The 26,573-nt window shown below is 52.7% G+C and overlaps 1 protein-coding gene across 2 annotated transcripts in view; it reads right to left on the bottom strand.

Annotated features, from left to right (window-relative positions):
* Positions 1-19,072, bottom strand: part of GABRQ (gamma-aminobutyric acid type A receptor subunit theta) — a 72,354-nt gene extending 53,282 nt beyond the window's left edge. For both annotated transcript variants that reach the window (XM_062006580.1, XM_062006581.1), the window contains exons 1-2: positions 18,993-19,072; positions 15,040-15,128 (exon numbers count right to left, since the gene is read on the bottom strand). In XM_062006580.1, coding sequence (XP_061862564.1) covers positions 15,040-15,128; positions 18,993-19,072 — 169 coding nt within the window. The remainder of the gene's footprint in view (positions 1-15,039; positions 15,129-18,992) is intronic.
* Positions 19,073-26,573: the final 7,501 nt, after the last annotated feature.

Raw genomic sequence — 26,573 nt, 5'->3', positions numbered from 1 at the left:
AAGGAAGGGGAAAATGAGTTCCTAGGTTTGTCAGACTCAATATTTGCCCTCATGTACAGATACACACAACTGCATCACCTCACCAGACCTGACCATGACCAAGCTGGCACCACCAGTGGGTCCCAAGGAATCAGCTTCTTAAGAGTAACTTTACCAAGAGCACCGGTGCCCAGCTGCCATCCATCCCTTGAAGCAGGCAGCACCCAGCTCAGACCACAGCCAGTTTTCTTTGCTGGGCTGCCCCAGGCACCAGTTTCTTTGTCACAGCAGCATGGTTGCACAAGGCAGATCCAGATCTGACCATCAGGAGATGAAAGCAATGCCACGTCCTCCTGGCACACGGTGCTGCTGCAGCAAGGACTGTTCACCTGCCCTCCCCAGCCAGGGACATCCCTCCCCACATCCCCTGTGGCAGCCACACAGACCAGCCTGAGGCTTTGCAGCCTGCAGGGCACACGCCGTGTGCTTTGCTTTGGCACCTCTCTCTGCAGAGCTGAGCACTATGAAACGTTGTATCTCCCTGCAGTTACACTGAGCTAACCCTGGGAAAAGCAGACACACTGAGCATCCCAGGTCCCTTCAGATCTTACTGTCCACTAAGAGCAGCAGCAAAGGGGCAACAGGGCTTCCCAAGCAAATGTACCTTGGAGGCTGACAGCAGATCAACACAAGCCAGGCATTTTTTAACCCAGCTGCAATATGAAGCATCAGACCCACACTGATCAGCCACCCCCACATTTCTCCACCTGAGAAGACTTTCCTCCTACTTCTGTCAGGATCCTAGCAGGCAAGTGCATCTCCCCATGGACTCTGTTGATGTAGCTGTGGGGTACAGCTTTACCTGCCTGCCAGGGAAGCTGGGGGGGCTCAGGAGCAGTCCAGCTCTTTTACTCAGGTTCTCAGAGCTCACATTTGCCCATCTCCTCCCAGACAGCTGGGCACTGCTCCCCCAGCTCAGGCAGGTTCAGAAGCCTTTGGTACCCCGATGCTCCTCATTTCCTACCTATTGCTTGTCACCTTGCTTTTTAAGAAGGCAGATCTTCAGCAAAGATTGCACATAGACATTTTGAACCCCATAGGGAAATATGTAAAAGGAGCAGGGTATTTCATCCTGTGCCTACAGCACAGTCACCACAAGCCTCAGTGCAGGCAGCATCCCCCTCTGGCCTCATCTCCAGCTCACCAGGTTAGTCTCAGCAGATCACTCCCAGAGCTTCCTCACAGCATGGAAAACACTCTTTACAACCCAAAAACACTGGATTCCTGTACAAGCTCCATTGCTACAGAGTCCTGAAGCACACATAGATTTTTAAGCAGGATTAGGGCTGAATCCCTAGAGCTCAAACCCCCACCCTCAGCACCATGACACTCCCTGCAGCAATTTAGGAGGTAAGAATGCAGCAAATTACCTGGAGAAACCACAGCACCATGCCCCTGCCAACAGCCAAACAGCTCCCAGGCCTAGGATGGTACTATATAGCACATCTCATCCCAGCACTTACTGAAGACTGACAGAGGATTCAACTACCCATGCCCCTCCTTCCACCAACCCCTCCTCACCCAGGTGAGGCCATTTGAGAGCTTTTCCTGCATACCAGCTGGCAGCTGTGGGAATTCCTCCCATGCTGCCCATCAGTCTGTCTCACTTCTCACCTGTCCACTCAGGGCACAAAGGTCTTGACCCAGCATTTCAGCGATGAGTTTTCTTGCAGGTTACCAAGAGACGTTTGTCACATGCAGGAACCTCTCACTTGTGTGCAATGGAAATGCCCTTCCCCAAACAACTGCAGACCTGGCCTGTAATTATGTGACCTGTCTGGGAAAACACTCTCACACATTACCAAATCCTCAGCCATCTAATCCCCTTAGCTGAAAATGAGCCGAACCAAATTAATTTAACTGGGTTAACACAAGCTTCTCCATTCATGTCAAAGCCAGGGCTCTGTCCTGGAAGTGTTTGTGACAACAACAAAATATCTGGACTTGTCATTTTTATCAAAGTGACAACAAGAAGGTGCTTTCTTTCTTTTCCCCTTGTTTTCAATGTTTAATGAGTTAGTCACATCTCCTCATCGCTGTGCAGTGACTCTTGCTTTAAAGGATACCACAGTATCTAACTCCTGGATGTAATCGAGTCAGACACACGCAGCACACAGGGGAAAAAAGGAAAGGAGATGGCCAGGGAAGGACATGCCAAACTTGCACTTGAAGTCAGGGCTGGGATATCCAGGAGCAGCAGGGAACAGCCCTTCTGGGGCCCCTTGCCATATCTCCAGGAGATAGTTTATTGATGGTGACAAAGAGGGTCCTTCGTCCTTCAACATAACACAAAGCCAATGGCTGGGGTCCTCAAAGGAAAGAGGGACACTCCATTCTTGTTGCTTCTCCCAAGACCTTTGGGGAGATACAGCCCTTTCCTGGTGCCCACCTTCTCATTCCTGATAGAAACTGCTCTTAGGGCTTTTATTAAGGCTGACTCCCACCAACACCTCCCCTACCACACACCCCATCCTTTCCTCACCCTGTGAAGGGCACGTGGCCCTCTGGCTCAGCTTGGAGGCAGAGCTTTGGGGGTCACACCGTGCCCAAGGCTTATGCTCACTGACAGGCCAATTTAAAGTGCAAGTGTTGCAATAAAGGTGTGAGTCAGGCCTGAAAATACCACGGCATTCACGTTAAAATCAAGCATCTGAGTTAGAAATCATCAGAAGCAAAGTGCACACACAAACAAGCCTCCCCCTTTCCAAATGTTATACATGGGATTAGATGTTTTCACCTCCCAGTGTCTGAGACTCTTGGCTATGTCTCGTTCAGGTTGTTCTGTTCACTTTTTCCACAGTCTCAAGACAGAGGAAACCTTACAACATTCAGTGATGACTGGAAACTGCAAGAGCTCTGTAGGAGGAAGAAGAATTCAGCTTTGCAAGGTGGTCACTTCTGAAAGATTGACCCCCCTGAGATGGTGTTTCCATCACTTAGGTAAAGGCTGACTTGTAAAAACATCCTGGAAATTCAGCAGGAAATGCAGACAGAGGTTACCAGGTTACCTTTTACCCCAGCACCCCTTATGAAGAGAGAGAACTAACTGCCAGTTGTCCATCAAAATAATTGCTCTCACTCAGGATGCATGGATGAGCGAATCTCGCAGAGCTTTTACATATATATTCATCTCCAGCAGTTCATCAACACAATAATCACACATTATTAACTTGAGTACTCATCAAGGGTTTTTTTCCCTTTCTTCAGCTTCAAACACTAGCAAGGAGCTGGTGTGCAACAGGGAAGAAAAACACGTAGGGGAACTTGTGATGAAGGTTCTATTTTTGCTATGAAAGGAAAAGAAGAAAGAAAAGTTCAGCTGCTAGGCTGCCCTGTCCCTCACTTCCCAAAATTTCCCACCAAGCTGAGGCCCTTCACCAGGGGCCAGCAGAGTGAATCTTATAGAATCATAGAATGGTTTCAGCTGGAAGGGATCTTTCAGCCCATGGGGTGCAGCCTCTGTCCCAGCCCCATCACCCACCAGCCCATTGCCCTCAGTGCAACACCCACCCAGCTCTGAAACCCCTCCAGGGATGGTGACTCCAGCAGCTCCCTGGGCAGCCCCTTCCAATGCCTGACAGCCCTGGCAGCCAAGAGATTCCTCCTCACACCCAGCCTGAACCTCCCCTGGTGACACTTGAAGCCATTTCCTCTTCTTCTATCACCTGTTAGGAGGGAGAACAGACCGACTACCAGAGGAGGTTTCATTCTTCAGGTCACAGTGTCCCCCCCATGACCTGGGTGTCCTTCTCCAGCCTCTGCTGTTACACCCAGAGCTTTGCCACCTACAATGGGCAGCCCACTTCTTTCTGCAAGCCCCACTGAACTGCCTGGTGCAGACCCCAAGCTTGGCCTTTCCCATGGCACAAGTTTCCCCCACCCTGGAGGCCTCCTCTGCTGTGGTCTCACGAGTGCAAAGTCTGCAGATGGATTGGTTTGCTGTGGCCAATGTGTCAGAGAAGAGCAAGAGCAACAGCAGGGAGATGCCTCGTAGCTGAGGAAATGTGTTTGGGAAGATGTCCTGATCAGAAACCCCATCCTGGTTCTGCAGTGCAGCTGCTGTTACAACCTGTGGAAGAGGAAGGGGCAGTTTGCTGCTCTCACATCTCAACTGACTGATGAGCCTTGGTCCCAAATGCAAGGATGGGATGATAAAGTGTCAGAGGAGCCAAGTGAGACATACTGCTTCTGGGCCATTTCTCTTGGCAGGGGTTGGACTGGCTCAGCAGATAACAGCCTGACACGGCTTTTAGGGGTCAGAGAGGGGAATCTTACACTGGGACAAGGAAGGCTCTGGTGCTCTCTGCAGAGAGCTCATGGTGGGATTCATTACAGAAGCACAAGAAGAGTGAAAACTGGAACTAGTACAACAGCCAGGGCACCCTTCCCACTGCATTCACTACCTGACACAATCACACACAGTGAATACATCACCTGCCATGTACCATTGGTTTGAAACACTCAGCCAATGATCAAATCTTCAAGACACCAGTTTTTCTGGCAGGGCCAGTGAGGGGAACTGTTTACAAAGAAAACCAGTCCCCATGCCATGTGAGAGCCTTTCCTGTGGCTATACCCCTCCCATTTCTCTGCAGCAAGATGTGGGCCATCTGCCTGTTCCCTCTGAGGATTTCACAGGAGAGGTCACGATTTGGGAACCAAGCAGGTGACTGAAGGTGCTCAAGTCTGTTCTCCTGAATCAAGAGTCACAGCAGGGAGCTGAACTTCCCAGTGCTATCCCTCACATTGCCATGGCTTTTCTCTGCCATCTCCAACAAGCTGTCCCCTCTTGCTGTCCCCTCAGATGTAAAAGGGCCGTAGCAGTGGCCCATTACCCCGCAGGTAGTGGGGAAGATGTGTGAGCCAGCGTTTGTACAGCACAGGAGCCTTGCTGCTATCTGTCACACAGAGCCCATAACACTACCTGAGAACAAATTACATTCATGCATAATCAAAATCACATCCAGCTCAGCCCTGATTCCAGAATCCTTTTTGGCTGGTGATGATGTCCAGAGCAGAGAGAGCACAGCTTGATTTCCAGAGCCCAGGCTGAGCTGGCAGAGCTGGCAGAGCTGGCAGGTAGAAATATCTTGTTTTGACTGGTAAACTGAGCAAATTTGACACAGAAACCAGTGAGGGAGAATAAATACGAAACAACAAGATGTGATTTTTACAGAGGCTCTTCTCCAACTGTAACCATGCTCAGAACCACCCCAGACCTGAACTAACAGGTCCTGAGGTTTGGGCAGGGAAGTTCAAGCTTGTAGTAGGTTTGTCTGAGGCTCATCCCTGTCACAGTGCACAATTACTTAACAGCACTGTTCCTGCAGGGCTGCAAGGAGCAGGAGAGATGGGAAAGGGAGGGAGAAAAAGATCAGAAAGGAACAGAGTTGTTAGCTCTGACACAGAACCAAGGATAAATGCCCAAACCAGACAAATAGCCTGTAGGAACTGAGTGACCAGTGCTCCCCTAACCAGCCTGAGATTCATACCCTGCTCAAAACAAGCAGCAGTGCTACTCCAGCCTGGGAGGAAGGGCTGACTGACAAGAGCTCTGTTTCCTTCCATTTAATGGGAACAGGATCAATCACTGTATCTCCAGAATACTTGTTTATTTGTCCCATCTGTTCAGGCTATAGGGCTGCACCCTCCGACATCCCTTTTTCTCACATACGTGATGTGAGTTCCTTTAATGGGCTTTATGCCATCATTAAGCACATCATTTGTCTTGTCCATGTTTCTAGTCATGTTTTAACAAGTGCACGATGCTTTGCATGAAATATCAAGCTATAAATAGATACTTAACAAACCCCACCAAGGGCTGTCTGCAAGAATGGGTCTCGCAGACTCCTGCACCACACGCTGTCGTTACTGCTGAAGAACCATCTTACATCAGCTCACACTGACACTTCAGTAGCCTCCAACTTTTTCATTCCTTTGAACCAGCCATAGGTGAGAAAAGTGACCTGCACACACAGTTTGTGTTTCATGCAGTGGTAAAGCTACAGCACCTCCTTGCTCTTGGATTGTTGTGCCATTACGTGGGTTAAAATTGTTTTGCTGCCTAGCTGGGGTATGGGGAGTCTTAAGCAATGAACAATGCAGATATGCAAAGCTCCTCTGATGAACAGCTCTAGGGCTGTGGGAATATGTTTTGAGTAATCAAAAGGACCTGTACTAATGGGCTTTACACTCTTCACATTTTGCTTTCAGTGGCAGTCCCTTGAAGGCAAGTTTACCAGCAGGGATCATCTCAGAAATGGTGAGTGTTATGTGGATGTTAGGCAAGGAGGAAGATGGGGCCAGGTGAGATGGCAAATATCCTCCAGAATGGCTATAAACAACAACCTGCTTTTATTCAGTCAAGTGATTAAGAAGTGCTGGAAATATTGTGCTCATCAGTAGCTGGAATGCTCTGTATTTGGTCATAAAAACAATCTATGCCTCAGAGAAGAGGCGAAATTCATAGAATAAGCTCTCTGTTAAAATGATGATGACATCTTTCTTTCAGAGTTATATCTGAGAGCCCCTTGCTAGCCTCTGTGCACCACCCCTCAGCAGCCACAGTCCACTGCCATGGACTAGCTCCAGCAGCCCTAGAAAGCAGCTGTGACAGGGGCTGAGCAGAGCTGCAGGGAAGGACTGCACCAGCCAAAAGGAAGGAGGAAGGCAACCAGATGCAGCTATCCAACAGGCTTTGGCCTCTCCCCTCAGTTCCTGTGAAGGTATACCAGCTTAATGGATGCCTTCATGTCCTCCACCACAGATCAAATGCAGAAAGCAATTTTACTACCAAGCATAGCTCTAGGGCAGGCACACAGAGTGCTCAGTCCAGTTCAGCTCTGAACTCATCTTTGTGGTTGTCTTTGTCACACCAAAACTCCCTCCACTGCTGGGTCAAAGCTGCCCACCTCTGAAGGAGGTTAATAAGGACCTGGTGGGTCAAATATGTTCAACATGCACCAAGAAGATCACAAGCTCTGTCACACTGGAGGAAGGGACTGCTCTAATGTTCAAAAATGTTATCACACCCTCCAAAGAAAAGTGCATGGGAAAAGAAAATGGTTGAAAGCTAAGTGGCATGGTGCCCACTGCTGAATGGATGTTACAGAGCCAGACCTTAATTAAATAGTCCACAGGATCCTTGTTCATTCCTTTTCCTTGTTTGACAGAGGATGGGTTTGCTGAGGATGATGCAGGAACACGTACCAGAGGATAGCACTAAGTGGGGTCCCTGCCTGAGCTGCTGAAGAAGCTGATAGCACATAGTGAGTGAGGGGGAGGCCTCCAGGAAAGGAAAGAAGACGTTTGTGTAGCTGAGCTCTGCTCTGCAGGACTGGATGTGTTTCAGGCTTTCCTCCATGCTCCTTCCCACACAAGTCACCTAAACCTCCCAGGTTTTGGTGAACTCTGCGTGTCTGTCTCTTGGGGCACTGGAGCTGAGCACTCACAGCTGTGAGTGAAATCAATAGGAGCTGTGCAGAACACACAGTGTGCTGACTCCAGTGCTGCTAAGCAGTGTGGAAAAGCAGGTGTTTTGGCTGGGCACCCCACAGCACCCCTCTGACTCCTCAGAGGGGAGGTGTGAACGTGTTTATGCTGCACTGGTGTGCTGACAGGAGTTGTAAAAACAAATCATCCTGAGCTGTGAGCAGGTCTGAATGCAGAGCAGCCAAAAAAGCGTGAGGCCAAGGTGGTCTCTCCCTGCTTAGCTCCACGCTGTATCAGACAGACACCCCACTGCAACCTGGCTCAACCTGTCCCAACCACCTGCAGTGACTGCCTCAGCCAGTCTCCACTGGCATGTTCCCAGCCTGTCCCCCTCTTGAATGAAGGGAATGAGAAAGATCAGCTCCACATGTAAATGGCATCTCCCGTGTGCCCTGCAGAGGCATTCAGGAGGGACCTTGCCTCCTGATGCACCCTCACAAGGAGACCAAATATAGATCTAGAGAGAAACCCCAGTTCTGGCTTTTCTGAAGTCCTGAGTGTCTGACTTCACAGCCTCAAAGTCCCTTTCACAGCATGTATTTCCTATAAAAAGAGCAAAGTGAAAAAAATAGACATTCCATCATGTGGCAATGTGTTAACATCCACATATGTCCCAAGAAGGGCTGGATCCTTTCATTTCCTGCCACTTCAGTTAATGAAGTAAGACACAACAGCAGGAGGTTGTCATCTTCCTTCTGGGTTAGCCCTAGAGAGGATGTGACCCATGGTCTGGAGCCAGAAGTCACATAAATGGGGAAGTGAGGGCTGCAGAGCTGCAGACAGTTCTACTGACCAAGAACACCCCCTGTCTTAACACCCTTTTCCCCTGAGATGAAGTGGGACAACTGGCAGCTCTGGTGGCATTCCCACCTTTGCTTTGGCCCTGGGTGACACTGAGGTTTGCAGACTTCTCCAGATAGCTCCTGCCTCTCCTCCCTCAATGTGCTCCTTTCCCCAGTCTGATCCATATTCACCCCTTTGCTTTCAAATCCAGAGCTGCTCCTGTGCCCTGCCAGGGGAAGGGAAGGGAAGGGAAGGGAAGGGAAGGGAAGGGAAGGGAAGGGAAGGGAAGGGAAGGGAAGGGAAGGGAAGGGAAGGGAAGGGAAGGGAAGGGAAGGGAAGGGAAGGGAAGGGAAGGGAAGGGAAGGGAAGGGAAGGGAAGGGAAGGGAAGGGAAGGGAAGGGAAGGGAAGGGAAGGGAAGGTGGCATTTCCCATTTCCCAGTAGGGCTCTGTCATGGGTGGTATGTCAGGTTAACTCTGTGTCCAGCCCTGGGGAGTTTCTCCTGGGGACAGTGAAGGAGTACCTCCCTGTTAAGTCTCAATTCCTTGCCCCAAAGCATGCAAAAGAGTTGGCTCAAGGCATCTCAGAAGCGTAGGGAAAATTGAATCTGGCTGCTATGGGACTGAAACGTTTTTGCCAAAGAAGTGGAGGGGAAGAGAGCTGAAGAGCTGAGGGCTGAGCCCTAGAAAGGCAGGTTTGCAGCTCCTCCTGCCCCTGAGCCAAGCTGCTTCCCATCCCAGCAGCTCTGGGATGCTGCAATGGCACCAAAGGTGATGGGGCCACAGGGCTTGTGCCAGCCAGGCCACTGACAGCCCCCAGGCTCCCGTGCCTGGGCCAGCCCTGCTGAACACACTGCCAGTCTCACCCACCAACAGTTTAGGAGAGGACAAAAAAAACCCAGCACATACATGCCTCAACTTGTTCTCAGAAATTTCTGAATCATTTTGCCTAAAATTTCTACCCCAGCCCTCTGAAGAGCCCAAGAGAGCTGCAGGGAGAAAACACAACCACCATGCCTGAGCCTGGCATGCCGTGGAACACATCTGCAGAGAGCCTTAACAATGTGCAATGCCACCAGCCTTGACTAAGTAAGAAACCACACTGCCATTCCTTCCAGCACAGGACCACCAAGACAAGCTGTTTGGCAGACACCCAGAGCTGGTGGGCCAGGGCTCAGCCCCCTCCTGCCACATCCCTGCCAAGCAGCCCAGCTGCTCAGCCCCGCCAGCTTCGCAGACACCAACTACAGAGGATGCTTCACTGCAACACTTTATGCATCAGCAATCATTTATTTGTACAATCCTGTGTTGCAAGGCAGGCTGTTATGTAGGGAAGGGCTGAGGATTTCATCCCCAGCTCCACTGCATTTGGAAGAAGCAGCACTGGGGGATGAGCAGGAGGTGGGGGCAGGTGATGGGGGGAGAGAGAAGCTGAGGGCAGGAAGGGTCAGGGAGAGAAAGGAGGGAGGCTAAGATACTGCAGCTAAGGAGGGAGCTGGGTGTCAAAGGGGTGAGACTGGGTGAGGGTGCTGAGAGCTGGGATGCCAGGTCCATGCTGCAGAGCAGATGAGGGGCATAACAAAGGCTGGTTTCAATCCAAGAACCCCCATGTGTTAATTCCTCTTAGAGGAGTCTGAACTACAAATGGGACAGAGAAAGCTGCTGGATCCTCAGGCATGAAAACATGGGCTTTACTGTGTAATCCTGAGGGCTCCCCAGCCATTCCCTTTGCACCAGGCATCTTCTGTGCACACCACCCAGCAGAAACACTGAGAGCAAGGAGCAGAGAATGTCTTTATCTTGCTTCTGTCTAACAAGATCTGTAAAGGATAAAGGGAAGCCATGAAGTGCCTCCTCTCCATCCACTCTGAGGAAGCAGAGCCATCTGCTTGAAACTCTCACAAAATTTTGGGCTGGAAATGTTGCACCAACAGCGAGCAGCTGAGTCACTGAGCTCAAATGGGATCCTCCTGCCATTCCTTCATTGCCTTCTCTACCCTGAGGCAATGCACTCTTCATTTGCTTGCTTTTTTTTGGGTCCTTTTTCCTCTCCTATGGAACTAATGCTTCTGAAAGTGAGTGCCTAAGAGCATTTAAAAGAACCAGGGTGCTGCTCTGAAAGCTCTCCCCCACCCATGGCCCTACAGTTCTTCCCAGATGTGATCTGCAGCATCCCCTGCTCATCCAGTCCTGAACCATGAGCATCCTGCTCACCTTTGCTGGGGTGTGATTACTGTGCTTGGGATGTACCCACTGAACATTGTCTCCCATACAGTCCATCCCCCAGGTCAGGACCTACTGGATGACACCCATCTGTGATCTCTATGTTCCCCCAGAGCTGAGCAGGCTCCCCAGCACACCCTGCCAAAAGGCTCTTGTGCTGCATCACTGCTGCTCTTGCAGTACCAGGACAGAGACCTCTCTCCTCTTCAGCAGACCAAGGGCCCTGGCTGGGCCTTTCTGCAAATCCCTCCTCCAAGGCTGTTCCAGATCCCCACCATAATCCTGGCCAAACCCCTTGGACCTGCTTTGCAGTGACCCCCTGCCCTTTCAGTCCAAGGCCATCTCCTTGCTCAGCCCATGAAAACTGGGGGTTGTGGTCCCTACATGTCCCACTGTCCCACATCTCTCCAGTGTGGCTGAAGAGGGCTTGGGGGATCATGACTGAGAAGTAAGAGAGCACTGGCCAGGGCTCCCCAGGCTGGAAGGGTCACCACCTTCACCCCAAGGACTGCTGTACCTTCTGGCCCCTCCACTTCACCTCCCCCAGTGCTTGACCACCTTGGGCTGCTTCCACTGAGCTTTCTGGAAGAGTTGCTCCCAGACTGTTCCATCAGCTCCACGTGCCTGCAGCTTTCCCCCTTTCTCCCATGTCCCCTCACCCAGCTCAGCCCCTGAGGTGAGCTCCTCATGCTCCTTGCCACACACCACCCCTGAGAGCCAACCTGCTCCTCAGCCTAATGGCTTTCCAAGGAGGTGGGGGAGAGGGGAGGAGGGCGAGTGGCTGATGCTTCTCAGGCACTCAGCTCAGCCCAGAGCTAACCAGGCATCTCAGAATTCAGAAGTGAACTGCAATCCCCAGCAGGCCTGTCCTCCTTTTGGCATTAGTTGGAGTTCTTTCTCTCTCAAAAAAAAAGGAGGACTGGGGAGCTGTGAGTTGTGTTTGGAGCCACATTAGCACCATGGTGGAGGTGCTGGAAGGAGGAGGGCAGCCCCAGGCTGGCTGTGCCACGGAAGCACCAGCTCCCTTGGAAGGCTGTGAGGTGCAAGATCTGCCTCACCATGGCAAGGGGCACAAATGGAACACAGGAACAGGCTCTTCCAGTGCCCCAGCAGCCAAAAGGTTCCCAGCTCCCTCCTGCTCTGTGGGCAGCCAGTGTGGGTGTGTGGGGAAGGCAGCCCAGGATGCTCAGTAGGTACCCTGCCCGCAGTGGGGACAGTGTAGGGGTGATTGTCACCAGGCACTGATGTGGGGGGAGGAGGGCAAGAAGGAAACCACTCCTGGAGGAGGAAGATATGGGAAAAGCAAGTTGAAAAAGAGCAGAGAAGGCAGGAAGGGAGGGCATTCTGGTTTATCCCTTTTGTGGGTTGCATTTCTCAGGTGGGAATCTGTCTGGGAAGGACCTTTCTCTACCCACACCTCCAGGCTGCCCAGCATTGGCTGCTCTGACCTTCCCACCCCATTCTCCAGCTGCAGAGGACCCAGGGCTCTGGCTTGTAGAGGTGCTCTCTGGAGCAGCTCAGCCTGGCTCACAGGCAACTGAGTGGTAGCTGCTTTGCTCCAGTCCTCTTCACTCCTGACCCCTCAGCCACTTCTGGGCCAGCCCTGAGACAGCCCCATGCTGCTTCTCCAGAGCACATGGCTCCAAGCAGCACCCACCACCCCTCCCAGATGCTGCCTTGACCATTCACACCTCACCCTGATTGTCCTTTGTGGGGTGAGGGCACAAGTGAAGCACCATCACCTGCTCCAGCAGAGATGGCTCACACTTATCCTGCCTGGCTGGAGAAGGGAGAGCATGGGGGGGCTGTGGGGCAGTGTCTTGCAGAACAACTCAGCCCTCAGGGTGCTGGAATTGGGGTTCAGCCCAGTCCCACACATCCCTGAGAGACAGCAGACCTGCACTCACACAGATACCAGGGCTTTGCCCAGAGCATGCCCTCTCCAGCTACACACCATCTATCTGGGGGAACTTTGCCCTCTCACTGTGGATGAACTAGAAGGCACAAAGGATTAGACACATCCTGACATGATCCCACTGGATTTCTCCTAGTAATGGGTTTGACTCAAAATGTCAGAGCACTGAGCTCTGGGGACAGCAGTGGAGCAAGGTGGCTTCCACCCCTTTCCCTCGGACTTGTAAGGCTCACGATCTCCAGCTTCCAAACACACCTTTCAACCCACTCTCTCCTCAGCTGTACATGCTGCAGGGGCAACTTTGACAGATAAGTTAATCCTCAGGAGGAGGGGGCATCCTTGCACACTGAGCACTGGTGCTGCCAGCCACAACTTTGCACTCACAAGCAAAGGGAAGGACGAGAAAGGGCGAAAGGTAACAGTGAGATGACTGCAGGAAGGAGAGTTACCACCTATTCTCTGCTTGAGTGAGGGAAAATGCAGTTTGCACTTTGGAAATTCAGGGTAAAATCAAATCAAATGCAATGGTTGCCTAAAAACATCCATTTTATAGTCAGGAAGGATGAGGAGGCTGCCAAGCCCAGCCCATGCACCGCACAGACCTGGCAGGGTCAGCAGCATCACGAGCCCCCTGCTGCCTTGCCTGGGCTGAAGGGAGGAGAAGGGGTGGTCCATGTCCATGTCCATATCCTGAGGGGGAAGATGCATGCCCTGGGGACTTGGCATCAGGCACATGGGCTGGGAGATGGACCTGGGCTGCTGGACCTCCAGCCCCAGGACTCCCCACTGCACCCCTTTGCTCTGTGTCTCCATGGAGCCAGAGAACTTACTGTTTTACTGTATCACAACCATCTCAGTGGCTTACAAGGTGGTTTTCTTGCAGTTTTTATGTCATCTCTGCAGTTTTCCTCCTCATAAAATGTGACTGCACCAATTCCTGTGGTTGGGGCTGGTCAGGGACATGTCATGTTTCCCAGGCAGAGCCTTTAAATCAAATCCAGCCATATCCCACGTCCAAAGGAGGGAAGGGACAGGAGGAGGCTCTGTTTCCTTGCAGAGCACTGGAAGCCCCTCTTCAGCAGCTCTCCAGCACGCTGAAGTGACCTCCCAGATATCCCTGAGCACTATAGAGGGATGAGCATCTCCCCCACCCTATAGCCCTCCCTGAGCAGCATCAGGTGCTGCCACTTGAATGCCTCTGATTCAGCCCAGGGCAAAGCATGGTGGCAAGGGATGGTGTGTGTGGGGAGGGAAGGCAGTCTCTGCTGAAGGGTAAAGGGTGGGGAGTGGAAGGGAGAAGGTTTGGGTGAGGTACAGGGAAACCAGAGGTTTCAGAGAGCTACAGGTTTGTTCCTGGATTCATGGGAAACTGGAATATACTGGGATGACTTCGAAACCTAATGAAATCAGTGGGAATATTCCTCCATCCCCAGCTTCAAGGAACTCTGGATTAGACCCTTTTGAGAGAAAACTCCTCCCTTTTATCACCATGGAATTGGCACTGGCATCTCTCCCCCTCAGGAGCACAAGGATGAATCTGCTTCCCAGCAGTCATCTGGAGAAGGATGTCTCAATGTGATTCCTGTCCTCCTGCAGGCTGAAGATCCCCAATCCCACACATCTCCTTCTGAGGAGGAAATAGCATTGCCCAGAGAAGACTGAAAACAGCCAAGCTCTGCAGGCTGAACCAGAAGTCCTCCAAATCCTCCTCCCTCTACAGTCATCTGTGGTTGTCCTTTGCCTATTCCTCTCCCACAAATGGACCTCAGCTGTGCCCTGGAGGACGACAGTACCCAAGGATTATTTCATGTTTCATCTCCACAAAGAGAAGGCTCTTCCCATTCTCCTTTTTGCTCACAGGATACAAGAGAGGAATTGCAGGTCCTTGTGTCTCCTACTGAAAGCAGCCAGGCCACCAGCTCCTCAGGGAATACTTTGTCCCATATTGTTGCTGAGGGGACAGGCTGGCAGACCAACCCACAGCCCTGCCAGCCATCACCCCAGTGCTCTGCAGGGAAAAGAGAGGAATTACCTGGCAATGGAAAGTGGAGGAGAGATGGTCTGTTGTCTGTGATCATAGAATCACAGAATCATTTTGGTTGGGAAAGACCTGTAAGACCATCAAGTCCAACCACTCCCCTCACACTGCCGAGCCCATCACTAACCCACGGCCCTCAGCAACTCAGCCACGTGTCTTGTCAATGCCTGCAGGGTTGATGGCTCCCCCACCTCCCTGGGCAGCCTGGGACAGTGTCTAATAACCCTCTCAGTGAAAAAGTTCTTCCTAATGTCCAATCTAAACCTCCCTTGGTGCAGATTGAGCAGAGCACGCCTGTCCCAGCTAAATGTCCTCAGCAACATCAGAGCACGGACAACCCAGCTGCCTGTGGAAACGGGTGACAGCAAGCAGAGAGGAGCCAGTGAGAGGAGGGAAACCAGGAGGCAAGAAAGAATTGTGAGGCAGAAGGCAAGAGATGAGGGCTAGCAAAGAGCAGAGGGTAAGAGATGTCAGCTGGGAGCGTTCCACAGGGCCAAGGTGGACATGCAACAGCCCCTGTGCTCTGCTCCCCGCCACCAGCCGTCAGCGTACCTCCAAAGTCAGGCCTGAGGCGCACATCGTAGCCCTTCAGCAGCTTGTCCACAATCTCTTTCACCACAGAAATATTCCCAGTGGATGGGCTGCAAGACAAAAGAAGAGAGTCCTTGTCACACCGTGTCCCTCCCGGGCAGCACCACCTGGCAGCCCACGAGCCCACCTGCCTGCCCGTGCCACAGACACCCCCTGGGCACAGCCTCCCCCTTTCCTTCCTCACTGGTGTTTGCTGTCCCTGGCACAGCTCTCAGCCCCTAAGCTGCACAACAGCCCCATGGGGCTGCCAAGGCTCCTGAGCCATCTTGGGGGGTGGCAGAGGAGTGTCAGCAGGTACTTTGGCTCCTCTTCTGCAGCTCACTCTGGCTCCTTTGGGAGCCCCAAACTCCATCCCCTCACGCTCCTGCCCGCTGTGTGCCTGCATCCCAGCAGCCTCACACACACACAGAGGCAGAAGTTGTTCTTTCTGTTCCATCAAGGCATGTATGGAGTGGCTGCAGCCTCTCCCTTGCAGGGCTGGCTCTCCTTCCCAGTCTCACACTGTACAGCAGGGGCTTGTCACACATTGAGGTGGCCACTACCCCAGCACCCCCCAGCAAACGCCCTGCAGTGTCCCCCAGCCCAGTGCAACCTCTGCTTCCCAGTGCACCCAGGCATTTCTTCCTGTTACTGATGTGAAGCAAAACAACATCCCTTTTGTCCTGTGCCCTCAACATATGGCCAGTCTTTGGCATGTAACAATTCATTTTGTCACTCAGCATCACTGTGACTTCTTAGCAACACAAATCCAGAGGCAGAGGAGAGTCCATCTTCTCCTCTGTGTGCTGAGGCCACAATCCTTTCCCTGCCGACCCTCTGACTTGCACACAGGGAGGGGAGAAGCCTCCAGCTCCTCTAGCCATCTCAGCAAGAAAAACAGCCCAAGAGCCAAAACAAAACTGAAGGTGGGAAACCAGAAAGCAGGGGATGCTAAAAATATTGCACCTATTCAGGCTGTGGGGTATATAGGTTTTCTGCCTGAATTCCCAGCTTCTGTGCCACTCTCCTCCCCTGCTTTGCATGAGAATAGGGATCCTGCCGGGGACAACTGCTGCTCTTTGCAGTCACCCACCACAACAGCATGTCTCCCTGTCAACACTGCCTCCCACATCCATCCAAGCCAAGCTGGAAAGCTGCACCATGGCACTACCTCTGCCAGCCAGCCCCGTGCCTCACTGGACACACGGTTTGGACTGACACATCCATGTGTCTGCACACACAGACACACACACACACCCCCCCAGACATACACACACACACACACACACACACACACACAGTCTCCTGACTCCCTGTCATCCCATGACACATGACACATCCATGGGAGTGCTGGAGCTCAAGGACACAGCTGTGAAAAGTGCACACATGTGTGTGCATGTGTGTGACCACATCCAAGTCTTTGTGGCAGGGACTGTGGTGGCAGCCCTTGCTCCATCAGGTTAAGATGAGGGGCTGGGCTGTGGACATCATTTACACAGGAGCACAGACACTGGCTCTGGTGGCTGCCCCAGTGCCCAGCCCCTCCATAGGGGGTGGCTGGAGGCGTGTGGGACCACTTGGGAGCCTGGGTGTGTGTTAAGAACTCTGGATGAACAGGCTGTTTGTGTGCAGGAATTCCTCTAATCAAACAGGGCTGTGCAAAGGTGAGCCAGCACACCTCTCAGGACCAGCTTTGGTGCATGGACAAACCAGTCAGGGCTTGTGCTTGTGAGGGAAGGGTCTGAGGTGTGTTCCTGAGCGTTCACCTTAGAGGGCTACAGCTCTTAGTTGCGTTGGATCACTGTAATAAGGCCAGAGAGGTGTGCACAGGTGAACATTTGCACAACCCTGTATCTGGGCTTGCACAGTCAGCTGGCACCTCTGGGTTTGTATGCAGGTGTGTGAGGATTTGCAAGGTGCTTGTGTATGGATACTCACTGGGGACCAACAGTGTGTACCAGCATCTGCTCATCTCTAGACAGTCATTCCTGGGTACATAGATTTCCTTATTCATAGCATTCCCTATTCATAATAGAGACTCTATTTCTCAAGGGATTTAGGTATTGCTGTTTAGCTTCACACGAGTCATAACTCAGGAAGCACTGTCACCTCCTTAATCTAGGCAAGGAAACTGAGGCACATCAACCCATGTGCAGGCCCTGCAGGAAGGAGCAGAGTGGGAAGAGAAATGTAGGGGCTCTTTCCTCCTCCTCAGCTACAAGTTGGCCCAGTGAAGGCACAAACTGGCATCGTGATTAAGGGCAAAGCCTCTTGCCTCTCAGCACTCCTTTTGATCCAAAAAGCCCCTTCCCTCCTGCTGAACAGGCAAGTTGTGCGTGTGCCCAGCTGTGGGCGAGCAGCTGCAGCCAAGTGCTATTCCTGGCAAATGTGGGTCTGCACCCGCTGAGGGAGCACACACACACACACACACACACACACAACCCCCCCAGCCTGTGAACTGAATTCCTGAGCCCCGTGGCCCTGCCTGTGTGTGTGCTTTGCATACACACACACACTTGCAGCCAGACATCTGCATGTGCACAGGGGACAGTGTCCCACATGTCCACGGGGTATACACACAGACCACAGGTGAATCTCAGCCCTGCGTAAGCAGATCTGAACACACACGCCAGGACACATCTGAGCACAGGCTTTTGATGTGGGCTTTGCTCTCTATGCCTCTGCCTGGCCGCTGCCCCTGGGCATGCCAGGGTGTGTGCCCGCACAGGGTGGAACCACGCACGAGTGGCGGGGGCAAGGTGGGGGTGAATCTGCGCATGTGCATCTTTATAACTATGGGAACATAAATCTTTGCACGTTCGGATCTGCAAACCCGGGGAGGGACCTGCAGAGTGGGGAGGGCACTGCTCGCTGTGCACGGCAACGCCACAGCCCCCCTCCCGCCTCCCCGCTACCCCTGCAGGCTCCCTGCCCGGTCAGCACCCGGGCACCGGGGTACGGACCCACGGCAGCGGGGGCTGCTCCTGCCCGTGGCTGCAGCCGGCTGGGAGCAAACAGGTGTGTCCTGTGCAGCTCCTCCTGAGGGTGGGCAACGGCATCCTCAGCTCCCGGGGTGCTCCCACCACAGCAGCCGCAGCGTGGGCTGCGGGCTATTAGTGCGAGCAGGGGCACGGCTGTTGTGACACATGTGTGTGTGTGTGTGTACGAGCCCGCACGGCCACGGCAGGACGCGCACACGCGGGGCTGGAGCGGGACGGATCGCAGCCACGGCTGATGGGGCCACACGCCAATTCGTCTGCGCCGTGGGCATCGCATCGCTCCGTGGGCATCGCTCCCAGAGCATCGCATGGCTCCGCGGGCATCGCTCCGTGGGCATCGCACCGTGGGCATCGCACCGTGGGCATCGCATCTCTCCGAGAGCATCACATCTCTCCGCGGGCATGGCATGGCTCCGCGGGCATGGCATGGCAGGCGGCCGCCGCAGGGGCACGGGCAGCGGGATGCGAGTGTGGCTGCGTGTGCGCGGTGCCGAGCAGCGCCGAGCCCGGTGCGGGGCTGCGGCTGCACACAGCTCGGTGCCAGGCTCTCGGCCGGCTCCCACCGACACCATCTTCCCCACGCAAAAAAAACCCCCCCACAACCCTACCCCACAAACCCCACATCGTTTTGCCGTTTTCTCCCAGGTCGGGGGAGGGACGGGACGACCACGCTCTGCAAAGTGGGCTGCGAGGTGGGCTCAGTCTGCGGAGAGCTTGCTCCACATCTCACGGATGAGCATCCCTCCTCCCTCCCCCCCCCCCCAAAATGACACGGGCTGGGAAATAACAACAGCAGGCAGCAGGGGAAGCAATTTGGGGAAAGAAAGCCCTCTCCTTTTTCCCACATACAGATCGATAGAGGAAAAGCTCAAACAAAACAAACAAATCCCGTTATCAGCCCCCCTGCCCCTGCAGCCTCGGGGTCGCAATCCTTACCTTTGCGCACAGCAGGCGAGACAAAGAGCTGCTAAAGCAGAGACAATTCCACTCAATCTGTCTGCCTGAAATGTCCACATTTCCACAAAGGCGAAGGATGGGGAAAAAAATCTTTGGAGGGGAGGGGAAAGCAGGATGGATCTTCTGAATTCCCCCTCCAAAAAAAGGGGGGGAGGGGAAAAAAAAGAAGAAACCAACCCCCCCCAGTCGATTGTTTCCTAGAGAAAAAGAATAATGAAATAAACCTAAAAAAATGTGGGGGGAAGAATATTCCTCCCCCCCACCCCTCCTTCAGTGCCAGTCAAAGAATTCGTTTCTTCTTCCTTTCAGCATCCTCTCAACAAGAGACATCCTCTGGCAATGGAGAAAATCCCAAGAGAAAGAAAAAAATGCCCCAAAATGGGCTCAGCAAAATGTGAAACCGAATCTCACAGGTACACAGAAGAAGGAGAAGAAGGGGGGGGAACAAAAAAAAAAGGGAAAAAGAAAAGCCAAGCCCTCAGTGTGTCCCCTGAGCCACTCGGATTATTTTTCCTCCTGCTCTTTTGCCATCCGGTTCTGCAGATGTTGCATGGCTCCTGCTACCCACCTTCAGAGAAGAGGAGGAGGAGAAAAGAGTGTGTGTGTGTGTGTGTGTGTGAGAGAGAGAGAGAGAAGGGGGAGGTGTGAGTTATCTAGCAATATGATTTTATTCTGGATTTTACCTACTTGCTCCCCCTTCCCTCTTTATTTGCTGAGGGGGAAGGGGCAGCAACCCAACCCAACCCCACGGTGCAGCCGCTTTCTTTGCAGGGGAAAACCTCCCGCTCCTCACTCGGTGGGTTTGGGTCTTTTCTGAAAGGGTTAAAAGGCAGGGAAAGCAAATGCAACCCGGTAAATAAATAACTACATATATGCATGTGTAGCAAAGAAATGAGTCCCTGTGTGAGGGAAGAGCTGCTCTCCGAGGGAGGGCTGGATGGATGTCTCCCTAGTGCTGGTGTCGCAGCTCCTGTGGAGTTTTGCTGCTCATTGCAAAGTCACAAGAGGAGGGGAGGAGGGAGGGAGTTAGTGGATGGGGAGGGGGACTCTCCGGACAAATTGGGATCCTGACGTCATGGCTGACAACATTAACCCCTGCTGGCTTGCAGATGGGGTGGTTTTTCTTGCTTCTTTTTTGTTCCCAGGGAGGTGAGAGCAGGGGAGAGGGTGGGAAAGGTGATGGCATTTTGGGGGGATGTGCCTGGAGAAGAGAGGCTCAGCTGCAAGTGCTGATGGGTGCTGTGGTTGCCTGAAATAGTGTGATCAGCAAAGGCTGAGCCTCTTCCTTCAGACAGGGATAAAAAAGGTGATTGTCCGAGCCTATCCTCATGCCACAGGGGCCTTGTAGCTTCCTCCTGGGACCCTGGGGAAGACCTGGAGCCTCTGGTGGGGCTGGAAACTTTCCCCAGGCCAGGGAAACCTATCTCAGTGAGGATGCTCAGCTTTTCCTGGAGGGTGCTGTGTTATGGGCACGATACAGTTTGTGGGAAAAGGGAGCCTGAACTTCCAGAAACGCTGCTGAGGATCAGTGCCCTGGCTTCTGTGGCTAAAATGCCAATAGCCTTTGAGATCTTCACAGTCCCAATCTCCTGTCCATCAGCTTCTGATCTTTATCTTAAAAAAGCAATATAATTAAGGATCTTTGCAGCAGACAGGTAGTAATGTATTCCCATGGAGGACTTTCCCTAGGAAAAAGAGGAGATCCAGCAGCACAGTGCATGCAGAGCAGAAGCTGTGGCCCAAGGAGGAAATGTCTGAGCTCTCCTGCCAGGACCCACCGTGGCTGCACTTGCCTGAGAGCTCAGAGTGGGTCCTCCAAGCAGGTAAGTCTGGCTGACACCTGTGTGGGAATGGTCTGCAAAGCCCTCTGGGCCAAGAAGGCAGAGCAGATGTGTGGCTGCAGCTGAGCAAGGCCAGGTCCAAAATGCATCTGGAGAGGCACAGGGCAGTGCACAGAGGCTGCCAGGCAGCACCTTGGTCTTGCCCTTCCCTGCATGAGGATCTGCCTCAGCCCCTGTCTGGGCAAATCCTTGGCTCTGGAGTTGGTAATGCTCCCTTCCTTCATGCTTGGCGTGGCTTTTTGTGGTTTCCTCATCAGAGGCTTGCCACAGACCATGTACTCTGCATCTCCTTCTCCCAAAAAGGAGGGTGGAGAGTGACCATTTTGAAAAGATTCCCTGTTGCAGGCCAGACTCAGCTGTTGCCATGCAGAGACATCACACCCAGGCAAAACTGGGTTATGTGGTGCACTGTCCTGATGTCCCAGCTCAGTTCATTCTCCCTGCAGCTCCCATTGCTGCTTGTGGGGATGCTTAAGGAGGGCTCCAGGAAGGTTTTGCATCTCCAGGAAGGCTGTGCTAGAATGGGATGGGAAAAAGTCTTCTCACCTGCTGCTGAGGCTGGTGGAAAATGATATCTGGTTTAGTGACCAGCTCAGCCCTGCTCCTCTAGACCTCTGTGAATTAAGCTCAGAGCAGTGCACTCCTGCTGTGTTTTCTCTCAGGCCAAAGCAGAGAAGTGGCACTTGTCACATGCCAGTGAATGTGTTGGGATGCAGCACACTCCTCATGGGCTTTCATTGCAGAGCATTCACTGTGGCCTCCCAGGCTGCAGTTAGGTGCAGGGACTCAGCCATGACATCCAGCTGTGGCTGCTGCTATTTAGCTGCATCTGTAGCCTGAAGCAACTGCTGTCTGTCTGCTTAGGCTCTCAGCACTGGGCTGACTGCTGGGATTTTGTGCCCTGAGCATGTACCCCAGCTTCAACATGCCTTGGTGTTATGAGCTCTCTCAGCTCCCCCAGAAACCTGTGACTCCCTGATTCCTGTGGCTGTGGGGTTCACCATTGCTAAATGAGCCAAAGTCTGTTGAAGAAGAGGAACCAGCCCAGCAGGTCTGGGCTGTACTTGGTCAGGCTGAACCCCAACTTGAAAAGCAGCTGGTCCCACAGGACAGTTTGTGCCTCCTGTGTGGTCACTTGTGCCTCACCTGCTGTGCCTGGCTCTGCAGTGTGGGGCACAGCCAGTCATGGCACAGAGATGCCACAATCCTGTGAGCTCTCCCCAGGTGCAGGTGTACCACTGGGGTCCTGAGCCCAGGATGAGCTGCCCGAGTGCCAGCTGATGTACAGGTACAGTACTGACCTGCTCACAGGTCTCCTGGCAGTAGGGTGTTTCTGAAGCACTGATTCTGAGTCAAGCTCCTGGGAACCAGGGAGGAGCTCATGGAGAGGGGGAAAAAAAGCATTTGCCAAGGCTCTGGGCACCAGAGGCTCCATTTAGCCCTCTCTGAGCCCTTCTCCCTTGTCTGTCCCCTTAGGACTGCTCTCTCCCACCAGCTCTGATCACATGTTACTGGCCAAAAGGTAAGTGGAAAGCAAGTGTCAGAGGCATAGAGGAAGAGGAAAAATTATGTTCACCAATGGTGACACTTGTGCTTGCAAGTTCACCCAGTTGGGAGCAGAACCCATGTGACATGAATTATCTGACCACTCAGCCACAACGGGGAGCTCTGGAGAGCCGCTTGCTTTGCAGCCAGTGCATCCAAAGAAGCTGCTGTGTGCTCCTGAATGATCTACCTGAAGCCATGCTCATGAGTAAAGGGCTGCTTTGGAATTAGTCACCCATCTCTGCTTGAGTCTCCTTGAGGCTGCTGCATGTTGATGGTGAGGATGCTCATGGAGGTGTTTGTTTCTTGTCCTTCAGAGGGTGGGTATCCCTGAGCCCCTCTCAATGCCAAAGGCTGGGATTTCCTCCCCTGCTGCGGGCTGGCTGCTCTCCAGCCACAGCCCAGCCCATGGCTTTTCTGAGGTTCATATTCTGAGTCCAAAAGGAGCCATGGGAGGCTGCTGGAGGTGACATGCTGTGGCTGTAATCACCCCAAAGAGGACGTAGAGGATTGTCTTTGTGGCCATTTACCATCCTCCACCATTACACCGTTCATTTCCACTCCTCTCAGACTTGTTGCTCTGCTGCATCCTCTCCACCCTGACTTCCAGTCTTACCCAGTGGCCACCACTGACTCTGAGTCACAGGCAGAGTGACAGTGTGGGGACAAAAGCCTCTACAGATCATGGCACCAGAGACAGTGCCATTTCTTCTCCCCTCCCTCCTTTCATTTCTCCAAGGTGCCTGCACAGTTGGAGCACTTGCTGGGTCTTCATCTATGTCCTACCTCCACCATGGCGTGGGAGAGAAGAATCAGTGCTGTCCTGAGGGGGTTGCACAAGTCAAGCAGTGAGGCAGTGAATCAGTTTCTCTCTCCCTTTTATCAAAAGCCAGGGAGAGGGAGGGAGGCTGAGCATTGCCAGCACCGAGGCAGGCTTTAGGCCTCCTCTCCAAGCATGCAGATGCACTCAGCAAATGGATTCTGGGTAGATATTTCAGCAGAAAGCATCCAACATTAGGAAATACCATAATTAGAACTAACACTAGGGAGCATCCAAAATACAGGTCCAGCAGTACCACTTAGCTGGGTCACCTCCTGCCCCGAGGAGGTGTCGTGTGTGCCTCTCACAGCAGGAGGAGGCTGAGGAGCTCTTTTCCTTGCCATCACCATTATCACATAAGTGCTGCTTTTCCCAAGTGCTTGCCATCAGGGTGGAAAAATCTTCCCAGTCTCCTCTCCCCACTGGCAGGATGGCTGCCTCTTCTGTCAAACCAACAACTCACAGCAGAAGATGGTTGTTCCTCTAAAGCAGGAAAGAAAAAAGGGGGGAAGAGGAGAGAAAGCCAAAGAAATCAGGTGCTAAACCAGAAACTTGAACAAAAGCCCTACAGGAAGGGAGGAAATATTGAGCCTTAGAGCTGGCATTGCTGGGTGGCAGGTGGGAAACACTCTGAAAGTAAATGAAGTGGAAATAGAGAAGGGCAGAGGGAAGGGAAGCTTTCCTCCCAGGTGTAGCACACAGCCTCTGTCTCCTGCTCAGCTGCACTCAGGGCTGAACTCACCAAGCCAGACAACCTTTGCAATTCCAGCTCTAGGTTCTGGCAGGAAAAGTTTTCCCTCAGGCTGTCCTGCAGGACAAAAGCTCCATCAGCAATTACAAGGCCACTTAATCAGCCTCAGGCATTGGCAAGGGAAGACCAGGAGTTGCTGCCCCTGTGTGCTGATGGGTCTGACTGCTCCCAGCGACTGCTTGCACAGCTTGTTTCAGCAACTCTGTGTCCTCTGACTCACAAATGACTCCTCATGTGTAAGCCCAGGAGCTCCTCTGTTTGGATATACCATGTGCTAGATGTTCCTAAGGAAATATCCCAAAGACATAATGCATACACAGGGTTCCCTACCCTTTGGAGCTGAAGATGCTTTAGCACTGTGCAAGATAGTGCAGGCTTCTCCAGAGTAAGTGGAAATGACCATCCTTAGGAGTGGTGAATGGGTGAACCCACTCAGAGCTTTGCATGCACTCATGTATCTCCTCTGGGCTGAAACCTCTTTAACTAGAGGATGGAAAGCGTGGAGGGAAGAGAGAAAGCATTGTCTGGGGAGATGAGTTCCTGTACCAGCTCCAGATCCAGCCTGTCTTTTAGCTTATAAGGCTGCAGACACAGTCTGGTTTGGGCTTTCCTTCACTTGAAACATACAGCCAAGTCTGACTGGAAGAATGCAGCAGTGCTGTGGTAGCTGTCGTTGTTGACAGGGTTCAGCTCCCACATCTACAATGAAAGAACAGCCCTAATCCTGCCAGTCCCCTAAGCTCAGCTTTCTCCTGCCCTGCACAGGACAATCTGCAGGGTAACACCATGCTGAGCCTATGGCACAGGGACAATCAGCTCCAGGAAGGGTGGGTGAGCAGGGTCCTGAGGTCCTGACAGGTCCCACAGGGTGAGCAGGGTCCTGACAGGTCCCACAGAGCCCTGGCAGGGCAAATCCCTTCCCATGTGAGTGCTAAGGGATGGAAAGCCTCAGTCATCTTGTGAATGCATGTATGGCTGGCTGTCCCCTGGCTGCTGATTGCCATGGGGATGGGGGGCCAGCTCCCCTGAAGTGCCAGACTGAATGCCCCTGCTGCAGATTGCAGTGTCCTGCTTGCCACATCTCACCTCAGGGCTGTAAACACAGACTCCTGATGGGTGGCAGAGGCCTGCTTAGGCTTGAGTTTAGCACACAAAAGGCCCCAAGTTCATTTTCATTTTGCATTTCCAGGGTGGTTAGGAGTGGCAACAATGCCCTTTGGGACTGGCATTTCTGATGGGATTGTGACTGGCAGTGTGAAGGGCCCAAGGCAACGAAAAGGCCCTTCAGCCCCTCTGCAGACAGTTAAGTGCCAAAGGATGCCTCCTTGCTCATTATTGTCACCTATGGAGATGTGCTCTGACACAGAGTGTGTCTGTTGGGCCCATAACTCCCATAGGCCTCCCAGTTTTGGAGGGTACAGCACCTCTCTCTCTCCTAGGAATGGTCCTTCCCATTACACCAGCAGAGAATTCTCCTGAGTCAAAGCTCCTGGTTGTGGAGATCCAACCAGAAGTGCTGGAAGCATGACTTAAATGAATTTCAAGGATGTAGATAAAACAATTCCACTCCTGACCACTGCATAGATGTGTGGATGGCTTCAGCTCCTCTTTCTCCCTGTGTCCCTGAAGCTCTCCTGCTCTGAGGAGAGCCAGAGCTCAACACCATCACCCAGGAGGCAAGAGAAGCTGAGAAACCCCATTGCTGGTCTCTGCTAGCCAGAAGGACAATGTGTTCCCAGAGCAGGTGCCACCTGGAGGTGTCTCCTTCCAAAGCCCTGCAGCACCTGAGAGGCCACAGCAAATGTGGTAAAAGGGATCATTCTGCCCACCATGGGACACCTGCACCCAGCTCCTCCATTAACCTCAGGTGTCCTTGCCTGTGTTTTATACCATGACACAGCTCCTGGTGGGATCCTCCCCATGCAGGTGCTGGGAGACAGCTGGGGCCCTCTCCCAGGATTGCCCTGCTCAGCAGAGGTTGGTTGGGTCACTATCTCAGGGCTCACTTGCAAACACATCCCCTTGCACAGGGGAAGCTTGTGGAGTCACCCAGAGTCACACTGTGGGCAATGACAGGGAAAGATGACCAGAGGTGTTATGGGTGGAGGGCAATGTCAAGGGATGGTGGTATGATGGTAACACATGGAAGGTGCCTGAAGGCAGCATCCCCAAGGTGTGTGAGCTGCAGACAGACAGGCAAATGCATCAAGTCCTCAGGCTGTGACAGGAGTGAAGGACACTGGTGCCACACACATCAAGGTGCCCATCTGGGCTTTCTACTCCAGGCAGAGCTGAAAGAGAGAACAGAAAAATGGGTTCAGTGTTTCCTAGACTGAAAGCAGAAGTAACAACCCTGCTCCTTTGTTCATCATAGCTTCCTGGGTTTATTTGTCAGGAGGGAAATGGATGCAGACACCAGCTGGATGACCTGCCTACAATGCACAGCTTCAGTCCTCTGAATGTCTGCCTCCTTTCTAACTACCAGTGTATTCACTCTGCAGAAGATTTTGAAACCCTGGACCTTTGTAAGGTGACATTTGAGATTATCAGGAGAAAAAAAACCCCAAGACAGTAAGAATGAGAACTTTTCCTTGAGCTGATGG

Source organism: Colius striatus, chromosome 13, assembly GCF_028858725.1.
Source record: "Colius striatus isolate bColStr4 chromosome 13, bColStr4.1.hap1, whole genome shotgun sequence".
NCBI lineage: Eukaryota > Metazoa > Chordata > Aves > Coliiformes > Coliidae > Colius > Colius striatus.
Note: the sequence above shows the minus strand (reverse complement) of the source record. Positions and strands in the feature narration are given on the sequence as shown.